General features: G+C 43.5%; 1 protein-coding gene across 7 annotated transcripts in view; it reads right to left on the bottom strand.

Annotated features, from left to right (window-relative positions):
* Window positions 1–15,367, bottom strand: part of RNF121 (ring finger protein 121) — a 68,567-nt gene that overhangs the window by 6,176 nt on the left and 47,024 nt on the right. For 3 of the 7 annotated variants that reach the window (XM_065529568.1, XM_045370291.2, XM_045370292.2), the window contains 3 exons: window positions 9,217–9,371; window positions 4,762–4,869; window positions 696–816 (listed from right to left, as the gene is read on the bottom strand). In XM_065529568.1, the coding sequence (XP_065385640.1) occupies window positions 696–816; window positions 4,762–4,869; window positions 9,217–9,371 (384 nt within the window). The remainder of the gene's footprint in view (window positions 1–695; window positions 817–4,761; window positions 4,870–9,216; window positions 9,372–15,367) is intronic. The other 4 variants (XM_074014608.1, XM_074014609.1, XM_074014606.1 and 1 more) reach the window with 2 other exon arrangements.

Genomic DNA, 15,367 nt, shown 5'->3' with positions numbered 1-15,367 from the left:
TTGTAATTCGGACACATAGCTATGTGTCTAGACACATAGCAGGCATTACAAAGTATTTACTGAATGAATGTTAACTTCCTGCTGGATAAAGTGACTCCTTCCTATAATGGCCCTAAAGAGAAAAATTACAGTTACATCTGAGATTTGGCTAATTTTTTTTAAAAACAATTTCAACTTTTATTTTAGATTCAGAGGGTACATGTGCAGGTTTGTTTCATGGGTATACTGCGTGATACTGAGGTATGGGGTACGAATGATCCTGTTGCCCATGTAGTGAGCATAGTACCCAACAGATAGTTTTTCAACCGTTGTCCCCACTCCCTCCTCCTCTAGTAGCCCCCAGTGTCTATTGCTGCCATCTTTATGTCCATGAATACCCAACGTTTAGTTCCCACTTATAAGAAAGAACATGCAGTAAAGAACATGCGATTTTCTGTTCCTACATTAACTGGTTTACACTAAAGGCCTCCAGCTAGCATGTTGCTGCAACGGACATGGTTTTATCCTTTTTTATGGCTGTGTTGCTTTCCAAACTTTAAGGAAGGAATGTCCATGCATACGCACATCTTGAAGGATTTTATTTGGCTTATCTCACCTCTTAGTGCCTTTCTCGTCCATTAAACAAGTGACGTCAACTTGAACAATTTGGAGGTGTCAAGAGTCTATTAAGTATTTAAGAACCCGGATGAACTCACCCCTATGGTAGATGCCATGTAGTCTGCACACATTTCTGCGAAGTCCCGTTCAAGAACTCCATAGTAGAGGCCATAGAAGAGAAGGGAGATGCCAAAGTCCATGGCATCTTCTGGTTTGATCCTGCAAGGGAAGTATTAGAGCTAGAAAGACCCACCCTGAGACATATCTTCTTTGGATTACTACTCTGGGACACACAAAGCAGGGCCCAAAGCGAGAAGGCCCAAAGGCTAAAGCAAGTGTGGGCAAACTATGACCAAATCCAGTCTGCTGCCTATTTTTATATGGCCCATGAACACCTCTTGAGGAGGCTAGCACTGTAGGCTGCAAAGACCAAGCTACAGTATCCCCTCCTACCCCTTTTTCTCACTCTGCTCTTAGTCCTTGCCTCCCCTAACTGGTGGCAATGACTTGCAGCTGCCCAGGACCTGGGCTCCTTGGGACCTACATGTTGGGGACTCCACTGTTGGTAAGTGCCGGACATTAAGTGAGCTGCCTTGCTGAGCTGTCTCTCCTCCAGCTAGCCACCCAAGTTGAAACAGCTGAGCTATCCATAAGGAGGAAAGGGCATGCCAGAAATCTGGGTGTCACTGGAGCAGAGAGTGAAAATTATCCCAGTGGCCACATGCCCCTCCTTCTGAGATTGTCTCGGCTTATGACAACTGAGCACAAAGCATGCTCACTACCTGAGACCTGGCCCCCTCCCCAGGCAAACAGGGTGGGACAGGGTAGGAGCTTTCCCTCTTGTACCAGGCTAGAGTGCAGTGGCTCACTGCAACTTCCACCTCCCGAGTAGCAGGTTCAAATGATTCTCTTGCCTCAGCCTCCTGAACAGCTGGGACTACAGGCGTGTGCCACCACACCCGGTTAATTTTTGTACTTTTAGTAAGAATGAGGTTTCACCATGTTGGCCAGGCTGGTTTTGAACTGACCTCAGGTGATCCACCTGCCTTGGCCTATAGTCCTATTGTCCCATAAGACCTGAAATATTTACTATTTGGACCTTTACAGAAACGGCTTGTCAAACACAGGTTTGGAAAAAAAAAAAAAAAAGATAAAATTAGTAAATATTTATTAATATACAGTAGTTACTATAAAATTATAAACTACATATATAAATAATCTGTATCATGTCATCAAAGTTAAATTTTGGTCCAAGTCTATTTAACAAGAAGGATAAAGATCTTGCCTATAACATTAGAAGGTTTAATAATTCCAAGGAACAATAATTTGCAACCTTGAGTCTATAAATCTTTGTTATAGAAAATTATCTTTGTTAAAATATTTGTACAAAGAACCGTATGTATTTGCTTAGTTACAAATTATATTTATATACAAAGTTGCATTTGCTTATGAACCTTGAATATTTAACTCACTAGAAATCATTGATCTTACGCCAATTAATTTGATCAGTAGCACAAAAATGATCAAGATTCTCAATTCTGTTTTCCTCATTGTAGAGTTTAGGCAAGTAAAAAGAAACTGTAATTACAGAAGAATTATATTTAAAACATAATGCAGAGGCCAGGCGTGGTGGCTCACGCCTGTAATCCCAACACTTGTGGGAGGCCAAGGCAGGTGGATCACCTGAAGTCAGTTCAAAACCAGCCTGGCCAACATGGGGAAACCCCATCCTTACTAAAAATACAAAAATTAACCGGGTGTGGTGGCACACGCCTGTAGTCCCAGCTATTCAGGAGGCTGAGGCAGGAGAATCATTTGAACCCGCTACTCGGGAGGTGGAGGTTGCAGTGAGCCACTGCACTCTAGCCTGGGCAATAAAGCATGACTCCATCTCAAAAAAAAAATAGAAAAAAAACCCCCATAATACAGAATCTTGATTTTTTTGTTTAACCATACAGGTTAGAAAGTTTCCAGGAGATATCTGTTTTCTTCGACAAGATGTGTTTGACTCTACAGTGATGAATTCATCTAAAGCCTTCAGGAGCCTGTTTATTCTTTCAGCCTGTACTACCCCCGGAAGAAAGAATTTAATGAGTGTGCTCTCACTATATAAAATAGGATTTATTGGCCGGGCGCGGTGGCTCAAGCCTGTAATCCCAGCACTTTGGGAGGCCGAGTCGGGCGGATCACGAGGTCAGGAGATCGAGACCATCCTGGCTAACCCGGTGAAACCCCGTCTCTACTAAAAAATACAAAACACTAGCCGGGCGAGGTGGCGGGCGCCTGTAGTCCCAGCTACTCGGGAGGCTGAGGCAGGAGAATGGCGTAAACCCAGGAGGCGGAGCTTGCAGTGAGCTGAGATCCGGCCACTGCACTCCAGCCTGGGCGACAGAGCTCGACTCCGTCTCAAAAAAAAAAAATAAAATAAAATAAAATAAAATAGGATTTATTTTATTTATTTTTTTTTCGAGATGGGGGTCTCCCTTTGTCACCTGGGCTGGAGTGCAGTGGCACAATCATAGCTCACTGCAGCCTTGAACTTCTGGGCTCAAGCAATCCTCCCGCCTCAGCCTCCTGAGTAGCTGGGGATACAGGTGCACGCCACTACACCCAGCTAATTTTCTTTTTTTTTTTTTTTGGAGTTGAGGGTCTCAATATGTTGCCCAGCTTGGTCTTGAACTCCTGGCCTCAAGCAGTCCTCCTGCCTCAGCCTCCCAAATAGCTGGGATTACAAGTGAGAGCCACCACACCTGGCCAGGATTTATTTTTACTTGTCCTAAAATAAACTCCTTTCAGAGACTCCTGCCTACAATATAACTAGGCTCAGGGAAGAGGCCAGTAATCATTCCATTCATTATCTTAAATTTGAATCCTAAATCTCTAGCTTCAGTGCACTGTCCTAGGCTTAGGGCTCCTCGTGATCCACTGTCCACAGCCACCAGTATTTCATCCAAGAAATCATATTTCCACCCTCATCTGCCTCACTGACTCACTGTACGCTCCAGTCTTTGAGCTCAGGATTTCTTGGCACCTGACTCAATTCGGGGTAGGAAGACCTGTAAGCTAATAGAGATCTTCTGGAAGGCTTATGACAACTGAGGCAATAGCCAAAATTCCATTCCTAGGAATGCACCCTTAGGAAGCAACAGAGCAGCGTTATCTATGACGGTACTAAATTGAAACAACCTACGTGCCCAAAAATGAAGCAGGACTTAACATCCATGGCTTAACTTTCTACAACTGTTTCCTGAGAAATCTTGTCGAATGTCAGCTATATGACAGGAAACACTAATTATGACCTGTGATTAGTACAACGCATCTGGACTGGGACATTCTTGAAACTGGATGTGTTCTTGTGGGAATGGGGCTCCTAGGCCAGGGTGGCTTCCACACCAGTCTGTGTCATCTCATTCCCTCACACCTAAGCTCTGAGTCTACTGTGAAGACTGCAGACACTGCTCTGCTCTATCTTTTTGTTTTGTATCCTTCTAAGTCAAATCTGTTGCTAGCTGTAGCCAACCATGGTCATGTAGGTTGATGGTCTAGCCCAAGAGTCAGCAAACTTTTCCTATAAAGGGCCAGATGGTAAATATTTTAGGTTTTGTAGCCCATATGATCTTTATCATGACTATTCAACTCTGCTGTTTTAGTGGAAAAACAGCCACAGGCAATATATAAATGAATGAGCATGACTATGTTCCAGTAAAACTTTATTTCATAATAACAGGTTGTGGGCTATTTGGCACAGAGGGCACAGTTTGCCAACCCCTGGCCTGGTTGAACATAAGGCCATTCATGCAGAGTGGATGTTGCAAATGAACAGTAAACACCGATGAGAAAAACAGCTCTGTTAAAGTGACAGAATTATGGATAGCAGGTTATAATAACTATTATGCTTACTTTGGTTACTAGACTTTTCCATTAAAATATAAAGCCTTGGAAAATATAAAATGATTTAGGACTTTGACACTGTATATATTCAGACATTCCTTGCTTTCTGCCAGCACAAATCATGGAGAGCCTGTCTTCATCCATTCCTCTACAGCACCCAAGTCTCCTATCCTGGATATTATGTCCCTCCTGTTAATAACCACGACTTGCAGCAAGAGGTACATCTCAACTCTTCCCCAAACTCCAGCAAAAACAAAAACAAAGGGTACTCACTTGAATAATAAGTTAAGACCAAAGAGGGTAAACATGACAGCCATGTAGCCAACGATGCCAGTGGCATAGCTGATTTTATAGATTAGCAGGAACCACTTATAAACCAACCTGGGGAAAGGAGAGAAAGTTAGTGCAGCTGACACAGAGATTCTGGCCTCAGTGGTCACTGGATCACCAGAATCCTTTATTCTCACATCAATGGGGACACCATGGTCTTTGCTCAGGACTTACTGAGCAACTTCAGTTACTATTCAAAGCTGCTCACTCCCTTAACTGCAGAAATGCCTCCATATATTCGAGAAGTAGTACTTCTTTGTATTTTCTTTTTTTTTTTTTTTGGAGATGGAGTCTTGCTCTGTCACCTAAGCTGGAGTGCAATGGCGCGACCTCGGCTCACTGCAACCTCTGCCTTCCGAGTTCGAGCGATTCTTCTGCCTCAGCCTCCTGAGTAGCTGGGACTACAGGTGCCCACCACCACACCTAGCTAATTTTTATATTTTTTTAGTAGAGACGGGGTTTCACCACATTGGCCAGGCTGGTCTCGAATTCCTGACCTCATGATCTGCCTGCCTCAGCCTCCCAAAGTGCTGGGATTACAGGCGTGAGCCACCACGCCCGGCTGTGCTTTGTATTTTCATGGTCTCAGACCAAGGAAAAGATTCCTAAAAAGGCAGTTTCTGCCGCACAGAAGGAGCACAGCTGACCTTAGACAGCTATGTCACCTCAAATGAGGAAGTAAAAAGTATTAAACACAACTATGCTCAGAAGATTAACAGGCAGGAAGGCTAGTTGTTCAGAAACAGAAATCAAGAGACGAATCCGAGGTAGAATGAGCTACAGGTTTTTTGTACCTGGGCCTGGTTAGTCTGAATACAGCTTTGCTCCTATCCACAGGCCAAAAATGAAATGATGTATAATGAATTTGCTTCTGAAATGAATTTTCTTCTGAGGGAGAAGAGAAAGGAGAGAGGCACTTAAGAAGTACCTTTTGAGTTGGATACAAGTGTGTGGTGGTAGTGAAGTAGAATGGGGTTGTTCATGCTCCTGAAGGAGGAGTAGTGTGCCCCAGGAGCCAACGAAGAACAGCGTACAATCTAATTGATGGATCTCAGCTACTAGACTCAGCAAGAAAGACGGTTTCCTGAATGAACCAGGGCTTTTTTTTTTTTTTTTTTTTTTTTTTTGGCTAGAGACAGGGTCTTCTTGCAATGTTGCGCAGGCTGGCCTCCAACTCCTAGGCTCAAGGGATCCTCCCACCTCAGCCTCTCTGGGATTACAAGCATAAACCGCTGCTGCTTGGCCCAACCAGACCCTTTTAAATGCTACAAGAGTGGGTTCCCGTCATCAGGAGCCACTACTCTATCTCTGATGGGAGCTAATGAACAAGTTAGCAATCTGCCTGAATAACCAGCACAAGTCTGTGTGGTTCCTGAGAGCTGACTAGGTTACTACCAACCCTGCTGAGCCCTAGGGAGGAAAGTCAAGGTCCTTCTCTGCCCGTGCCTCCTTGCTGTGGCCAGGCAAGCGGTGATGGTTTCTCAGGCTAGGGAAAGGACCCAAACATCTTCCTTCTAGTACTATCTTAAAGAATACACACAGTTCCATTCTCCAGGGTTTGCACTGATCATAAAGGAGAGAGACATAGTGAAAGGGACATGAAATTTTAGGTAAAAAAACTCAATATGGATTAAGTGATGTTTTAGTAGCTGGGTAACCTCAGATAAGTCAAATCACCTCTTTGAGACAAGAGAGGTGTATGGAGCCCATTTCCTGGTATATAATACATGTTCATGAAATGCTGCATGTATAGTACAAATAAGGATGTTTATGAAAGTGCTATGAGGGCAGGCACAATGGCTCACACCTGGAATCCCAACACTTTGGGAGGCTGAGATGGGAGGATTGTTTGAGTTCAGGAGTTTGAGACCAGCCTAGGAAACTCAGTGAGACCTTGTCTCTACTAAAAATAAAAATAAAAAAATAGCCAGGCAAGGTGGAGCATGCCTGTAGTCCCAGCTACTCCAGAGACTGAGATGGGAAAACTGGTTGAGCCAAGGAGGATGAGGCTGCAGTGAGTTGTGATCATGGCACTGCACTCTAGCCTGGGCGACAGAGTGCGACCTCATCTCTGTTTTTAAAAAGTGCTTTGAAATTGTAAAGCACTATCAAATGTTAGTTACAAGGCCGGGCATGGTGGCTCACACCTGTAATCCCAGCACTTTGGGAGCCCGAGGCAGGCAGATCACTTGAGGTCAGGAGTTTAAGACCAGCCTGGCCAACGTGGTCTCTACCAAAAATACAAAAAAAAAAAACAAAATTAGGCTGGGCGCGGTGGCTCAAGCCTGTAATCCCAGCACTTTGGGAGGCCGAGACGGGTGGATCACGAGGTCAGGAGATCGAGACCATCCTGGCTAACACGGTGAAACCCCGTCTCTACTAAAAAATACAAAAAACCAGCCGGGCGAGGTGGCAGGCACCTGTAGTCCCAGCTACTCGGGAGGCTGAGGCAGGAGAATGGCGTAAACCCGGGAGGCGGAGCTTGCAGTGAGCTGAGATCTGGCCACTGCACTCCAGCCTGGACAACAGAGCCAGACTCCATCTCAAAAAAAAAAAAAAAAAATTAGCTGGGTGTGGTGGCACACAAACTGTAATCCCAGCTACTTGGGAGGCTGCGCCAGGAGAATTGCCTGAGCCCGGGAGGCAGAGGTTGCAGTGAACTGCACTCCAGCCTGGGCGACAGAGTGAGACACTGTCTCTAAATAAATAAATAAATAGCAAGGAGTTACTGGCTGGGCACAGTGGCTCACAACTGTAATCCCAGCACTTTGGGAGGTCAAGGCGGGCAAATCATGAGGTCAGGAGATCAAGACATCCTGGCTAACATGACGAAACCCCGTCTCTACTAAAAAACTACAAAAAATTAGCCAGGCATGGTGGTGGGCGCCTGTAGTCCCAGCAACTCAGGAGGCTGAGGCAGGAGAATGGTGTGAACCCGGGAGGCAGAGCTTGCAGTGAGCTGAGATCACACCACTGCACTCCAGCCTGGGCGACAGAGCGAGACTCTGTCTCAAAAAAAAAAAAAAAAAAAAAAAGCTAGTAGTTACTATTATAAAAATCCTCCATATTAGAGACATATTTTCAATCATTTTAGCCAAAAGTTGGCACTGTTTGTGGTGTTCATGGTGACTCTTACATTGTTCTATTGCATTTTTTCTTCATATCACCTTATCTCCCTATGGGAGGTAGCAATTACTGTCCCATTTTTAGGGATGAATAATTCAAGGCTCAGAAAGGTAAGGTCATACAGTTGAACAAGTGGCAGGGCTAGAGGTCCCAATTCACATTCATCCCGCTCCACATCCTGTATCTTCCACAATGGCCCTTAAATTACCAAAGTCAGAGAGAAACTTCTGGATCACCTATTTCACCTTATACAATGAAACTCCAGAAGGCCAGAGAAAGGCTTGCAGGAAAGTAGAACATAAGAATAGGAAGAAGAGCAGTCTACCATTGAAAGACTTTGGATCAGGTGGTCACAACTTTGAGGCTGGCCAGTCAAGCTCTCTTGGACCTACACAAACCTCTGTCATAGCACTTACCAACTTCACTGCAACAGGAGCTTTCTCATCCATCTCCTCCATTAAACAGAGTACTCCTTGAGACAGGGACCATGTCTTATCCAGCTCTGTATCCCCAGCGCTCAGCATAGGGCCTGGCACATAGTAGGTGCTTATTTGAATGAATGAGAAAATCTCTTTTTCTGTTGAGTACAGATATTAAATTACCTCACAAGCTGGTTGGGAGGATCAAATGAGAAACGAATTTGAATAAAATAAAAAGAATTATACAGGCAGTGGCTGCTTTGTGACTCAAGAAGGAGGTATTGTTTATTGGAAAATTATAAATTTGCTAAGATTCATTCGTTCAACAAAAATTCACAGAGTAGGCTACTATGTGCCAGGCCCCATGGCAGGGCTTGAATATACAGTGACAAACAATGGATGTGGTTCCTGATCTCAGAGGTAAGAGTTAGTGAGGGAGATAGATACTCAAAACAGTATTTAGTTATAAATTGTGGTAAGTTATATGAAGGAACACTACTGTGCAATATGAGAGAATATACTGGAAAATCTAATTCAGAGATCAGAGAAGGGTTCACAGAAGAAAACATTTAAAATGAGACCACAATGATCACCATGATTTGCTTATTTTTGTTTGCCTTTAATATAAAAAGACCTTGAAACCATAAAGTAAGCTATACAGAAATATCTGGGGTTTTTAATCGATGAATAGGGGAGGGGGTCTCCCAATCAGCTTGTTTTAGAGGGGACCCATGCCAAGTAGTTTTGGCAGACAAAACCAGGAATTTTTTCAGTCTAAACCTATGTTCCTCCCATGCATTCCAACCCATCAGCTTCGGAAAACCTGGGCTCTTCCCACTATTTAAACTCTCACCTTGGGGTTGTCTGTACTAGAGGTTTTCGGGTGGCTCGGAAGGTGACAAAGGCTGTGACAGCAGAGAACAAGATCCAGATCACTAGGAACCTCCACCAGTGCAGCTTCACTGTGAAATAGAGGGGAACAACCCACATCTGAAAGAGGGTCACCATCTGAAACACAAACACAAGCACTTCAGCTCTAGCCAGATCCCTCTGCAGCTCTGTCCACAGTCCCAAATGCAGCTTGTTTTCTATTTTAGCTTGATCCTCTCCTGTACTTCCAGCTTTGGATAAAGGTAACTCCACTAGTGATACAAGTCAGAAACTTAGGACCATATTTGACTCCTCCTCCCTTTCATCCCTCACTCAACTATCTCTTGGATATATTCTTTCCTTTCCATTTGAGCTCTTGCTACCACTTAGCTGGCTGACTGCAATGAGCTCTTTGTTAATCTCCCTGCATTCAGTGTCTATCCTTTTGAGGAGTGAAGAATGGTACCCCGAACACAAAATCTTGACCATGTCATTTCTCTGCTTGAACAGTCCCCCTGCATAAAGGATAGGATCCAACATTCCTTTTATTTATTTTGAGATGGAGTCTTGCTCAGGTTGCCCAGGTTGGAGTGTAATGGCTTGATCTCGGCTCACTGTAGCCTCTGCCTCTCAGGTTTAAGCGATTCTCCTGCCTCAGCCTCCCAAGTAGCTGGGATTACAGGCACATGCCACTATGCCTGGCTAATTTTTGTATTTTTTGTAGAGAGGATCCAACATTCTTAGCCAGGCTGTCAAATCCCCCATAATATGGCCCCAACCTACTATTTCAAGGGCCATCTGCCACTCCCCAGGCCTTTAAGCCAGGTTGTCCCCATCAGGTTGTCCTTCCCACCTGCCTTTCTGCCTGACAATATCACATCCAAGACACACAAGGCCTTCAGTCTCCTTTCCAGGCAGAAAGTGCTTTCCAGTGCTCCAAATGCATTTTGTTTTCTAACATCATTATAGTGCTTATCTAGAGTATGAGGCTGGGCTTGAATTCATTCTCTACCTGTATGTAAGCTCCTTGTGGGCAGTGACTAGGCCGTATTCCCATTTCCTCTACACTAGAAAACTGTTGGCACACGATATGTCCTCAATAAATTCCAATAAATAAAAGGAAAGTAAAACGAGAGTAGGATTCCCTCGGAGAGAGGTACATTTCTATTTTAAAGAGTGCCTGTTTTACTCTCCCTCCTTCAGAGCCTTCCCTCAGACTTGTTAGCTGAAGTTTTTTAAAGGCAAAAAATAATTCTAACTCAAAGTTTGAAGTCATTGCCAGTCTTCTCTCCAATGCCTCCTAACTCCCTTCCCAACCACCCTTCTGTCACTAGATGTCACCCTTCTCCAGTGAGTAGCAGGTATAAAAAAAGATAGCACATAATACGTAATGGAGGTTTTCTTCCTGATGCCATCAACGAAATGAAAGAATATTTTTTAAAAAACAACAACAAAAAAGAGAGATACAGACAGGAAAAGAGTGGCTAGTTTCCTGGCGTTCTATAGTAAACTAAGAAAGTATTTACTTGGCCAGGCATAGTGGCTCACACTTGTAATCCCAGCACTTTGGGAGGCTGAGGTGGGCGGATCACGAGGTCAGGAGATTGAGACCACCCTGGCTAACACGGTGAAACCTCGTCTCTAATAAAAATACAAAAAAAAAAAAAAAAAAAAAAATTAGCTGGGCGTGGTGGCGGGCGCCTGTAGTCCCAGCTACTCACTCGGGAGGCTGAGGCAGGAGAATGGTGTGAACCCAGGAGGCGGAGCTTGCAGTGAGCCGAGATCGCGCCACTGCACTGTAGCCAAGGTGACAGAGCAAGACTCTGTCTCAAAAAAAAAAAAAAGATTAGGGATTTCTAGACCAGTGCTATCCAAACGAAATATCATGCAAGTCACAAACACAGTTTAAAATCTTCTAGTTACATTTTTTAAAAGGTAAGAAGAAACAGGTTTTCATTTCAATAATATATTCTATTTATCCCAATATGTACAAAATATCTCAATATGTATTCAAGATTAAAATTATTTATGAAATGGCTTACTTTTTTGGTACTAAGGCTTTGAAATCAAATATGTATTTTACGTTTACAACAGACTAACTACATTTCAAGTGGTCAGCAGGCACATGGGACTGATGGCTGCCATAATAGGTAGTGCAGCTTAGAGCTTCGTTTTAGTGTTTGTCTGTAGCTACCATTCTCTTACAGACTTCTCTGTGACCAAAAAAAAGCCTCAGATGGTCAGGCATGGTGGCTCACGCCTGTAATCCCAACACTTTGGGAGACCAAGGCAGGTGGATCACCTTAGGTCAGCAGTTTAAGACCAGCCTGGCCAACATGGTGAAACCCCGTCTCTATTAAAAATACAAAAATTAGCCAGGCCTAGTGGCAGGCACCTGTAATTCCAGCTACTTGGGAGGCTGAGGCAGGAGAATCGCTTGAAACTGGGAGGTGGAGATTGCAGCGAGCTGAGATTGCGCCATCACACTCCAGCCCAGGTGACAGAGTGTGAGACTCCATCTTAAAAAACAAAACACACACACACACACAAAAGCATCATTTTATAGGAAAAAAGAAACAGAACAGGACAGAGAAAATGGTAAGCAGAACCACTTTGCTTTAGAGGTTCCCATTCTGTGTACCTGAGGGTACTGGCTGCTGGTCCATGAGCCATGAAGCCTCAATAACAATTCACTGCACAGGAACCCACAACTGACTCTCTGAATGAAGCATTCTAAAACAGTCTGACCTTACATAAAAAGTGTGGAAGCACCAGGATGTACTAACAAACGGCTACCCAAATAATGCCCCAGGTGCCATTTTCTACGAGACACTAGGAGCACCAAGAAAAGACATCACAACAAACAACTGCAGATTATTTAAACTAGGGGAAAAGGCAACCCAACTTATGAAACTAAAAGGGTGGCATATGGCAAGAAGGGGTGGAGGGTTTTTGGTCTTCACGCTATTTGCTTTAACAGGCTCATGGGACTGTTTACAAAACAGTAGGCCCAGAGAAGAATTAAATCACATAGTCTGGTCACATTTGCTCTCTCTGAGAAAAAAACAGAAATTCCTGTTCTCCTGCCAGTTTTTCAAAAACTTGGCTGTTGCATTAAAACAACCAGCCTGCTCTAAGATGCTCTTTCCCACTCCCCACCAATCACCAATAGTATGTTCTGAAGAGGAATGTGAATCAAGGTAAGTTTCTCCACATGAGCTGCAGCTCTGCACATTTTGGGTGAGGACAGAAGCAGAGATCCTGGATTCTATTCTGAGTTGGACAAAGACACAATTAGGATTAAGCCTGGGCATCAGGAAAGAAAAATCTTGTTTGTTTTGTAGTTTTCGGGCTTGAAATTTTAGGATGAAAAAATTACATCTAGAGATATACATCAAGTGGCCGGGCGCGGTGGCTCAATCAAGCCTGTAATCCCAGCACTTTGGGAGGTCGAGACGGGTGGATCACGAGGTCAGGAGATCGAGACCATCCTGGCTAACACGGCGAAACCCCGTCTCTACTAAGAAATACAAAAAAAAAACTAGCCGGGCGAGGTGGTGGGCGCCTGTAGTCCCAGCTACTCGGGAGGCTGAGGCCGGAGAATGTCGTGAACCCGGGAGGCGGAGCTTGCAGTGAGCTGACATCAGGCCACTGCACTCCAGCCTGGGCGACAGAGCGAGACTCCGTCTCAAAAAAAAAAAAAAAGAGAGATATACATCAAGTATGTAAAGCTACATCAAGTCACACCAAGAGAAAGAGAGAGAGAGAGACTGTGTGTGAGAGAGAAGAGATAGAGAAGAAGAGGCAAGAGAGAAAGGGAAAAAAGGGGAGAGAGAAAGGAATTTAGACATAGGATTAGGCTTTTTGAAACCAGATGGTGGAGTAGAAGCCCAGGAGACCAGGGTTGTAGTACTGTTCTGCCTCCAACTCACTGGGTCACCCTAAGGAGGTCCTTCCTCCTTCCTTGGAGGAAGGGATTGGCTTGATTTTTCAAACCCCTTCAAGTTCTAACAGGCTAAGTTTCTATCAACTAGTTCTGTATCCCAGACTTCCTAGGAGAGTAGAGATAGTGTTCACCCACTTACTCATTCAACCCATTAAGTATTAATTTTGCATTTAATGGGAAAAGGAGTACAGAAATAAACATGACCTCTAGTCCTCTAGGAGCTACCAGGTTAGCTGCAGGAAAAAGATCTAAATCAAACTCTAATTTTAATGATTCTATTAGCCTTCAGACCATTTCCAGAAGTCCAAATAGAAATGATTAAAGAATGAACAAAATGAAATGATACATTGAAATGATCAGAAATTTCAGAATTAAAACTATCTAAATATGAATCCCAATACAGCTAATTACTGTGTTAACTAGGCAGATCGCTTAACTCTGATAAGCTTTGGTTCTCTAAACTACGGTAAAATGGGGTTAACGTTATCTATTCTCATAAGGTTGTATGGGTTAAATGAGTTAAGGCATGGAAACACTTAGAACAGTTCCTAATGTCAGCATTCATTATGAGTAGTGTAGTAAATATAAGCATTTGATATAATAGTTTTTATATTTAAATGGAAGTAATATATATAAAACAAGTGTGGTGCGTAATTCATAATAAGCGCTCAGTAAATGAGAGCTCTTATTACGGCTTTGCATGATTAAAAATGCATAAAGTCACACATACAAAGGAGCAAAGACCAGAATGAGGAAACTGAAATAACTGACATATGAAAAGTGATGAGGTTATAAGCAATTTCTTATTAATGTTTAATTGTCCTTTCGAGGAAAATAAATTATCAGAAAACACAAACCAAGAATTTGAGGCCATTTTCAGGTCCCCAGGCCGTCTCCATTAGGGAGTGAAAGCCAGCTTATGCTTGGGGCCTAGAAAGCAGCTGCTGGTGGAAGGGCAAGTTCCTGGGGAGGGGCAAGGCAGAGGAGCTGAGTGAACAGAACATTCTACCATGCGATAAAAGGGGAAGTTACCTGGTTTCTTTGTTTGGTTTAAAATTTCTACTGTAAGCTGGGCATGGTGGCTCACTCCTGTAATTCCAGCACTTTGTGGGGCTGAGGCAGACGGATCGCTTGAGCCCAGGAGCTCGAGACCAGCCTGGGCAACATGGCGCAACCCTGCCTCTTAAAAAAAATAAATAAAAATAAATAAATAAAAATAAATTTTTTTTTCAGTTTCTATTTTAGTATTTATCGGCATTTTGCTTGGTAAATAAGTTTAAACTTCATTAAGGAAGGCATATAAATGGCAATAAACAGCTAAAAGTTATGCAGAACAATTGCAGGGCCTCCGGTGCCATCTCATGGCAACACTTATGGAGACACACTTGGTTCACTAATTTGCTCAAACACTTGTGCCTGATGCTATGGAAAGCATGAAAGCCTTGGCCCTCCAGGACTTGGCTGATGGGATATAAACACATGAATTAGGTGGCCAGTACAAAGCATCAAGTACTGACATGTGAATTCAGAGGAAAGATGAGGCAGGAGCTGTCAGGAAAACATCCTGGAAGAGGCAGAGTTCTGAATGATTCTAAAGGAGGCTTGGGTCTGGCCAGGTGGAAGGAGTAACACAAAAGTCATTCATCCTTCTTTCCCTGAATGTGCAAATACAAAGCTGAAGACTAGCCTGAAACTAACTCATTGATTTACTGAGGGACAAGAATAGCAATATCCTGCTTATTCCTCCACAAGGCTAAAATAGTTGAGATGACGATGTCAGATGCTAACAGTAAGAGCTATTTCACATTTAAATGGATTGCCTCTTAACTGAGATCTGGAACCATGAGTAGAAGGTGTGTTGGTAGAGATGGAATCAACACTACCTGACAATTATTTCTAATAAGAAAACCTGCAGATCCCTTTCATCTCAGAGAAATCAGAATTCATGAAAACAGATCATATCTTTCCCTGTGCATCAGGTGCCTTTCCAGTCTGCAGATGCTTGGCACTTTTGACTTTCAGGATTCTCATCTTACCACCTCTACGTCTCCTCATGTTGTAAGCTAGAGATCACCCTCCCACCCTATCTGGCTGAAAAGCAATATTGTGGATGAAATGAAACTATAAGCCCAAGTAGTAGAATAAAGGTAGAGACCCACAGCTAATAGAACAATCAGCTTGAAAATAT

This window comes from Macaca fascicularis, chromosome 14, assembly GCF_037993035.2.
Source record: "Macaca fascicularis isolate 582-1 chromosome 14, T2T-MFA8v1.1".
Classification (NCBI taxonomy): Eukaryota; Metazoa; Chordata; class Mammalia; order Primates; family Cercopithecidae; genus Macaca; species Macaca fascicularis.
Note: the sequence above shows the minus strand (reverse complement) of the source record. Positions and strands in the feature narration are given on the sequence as shown.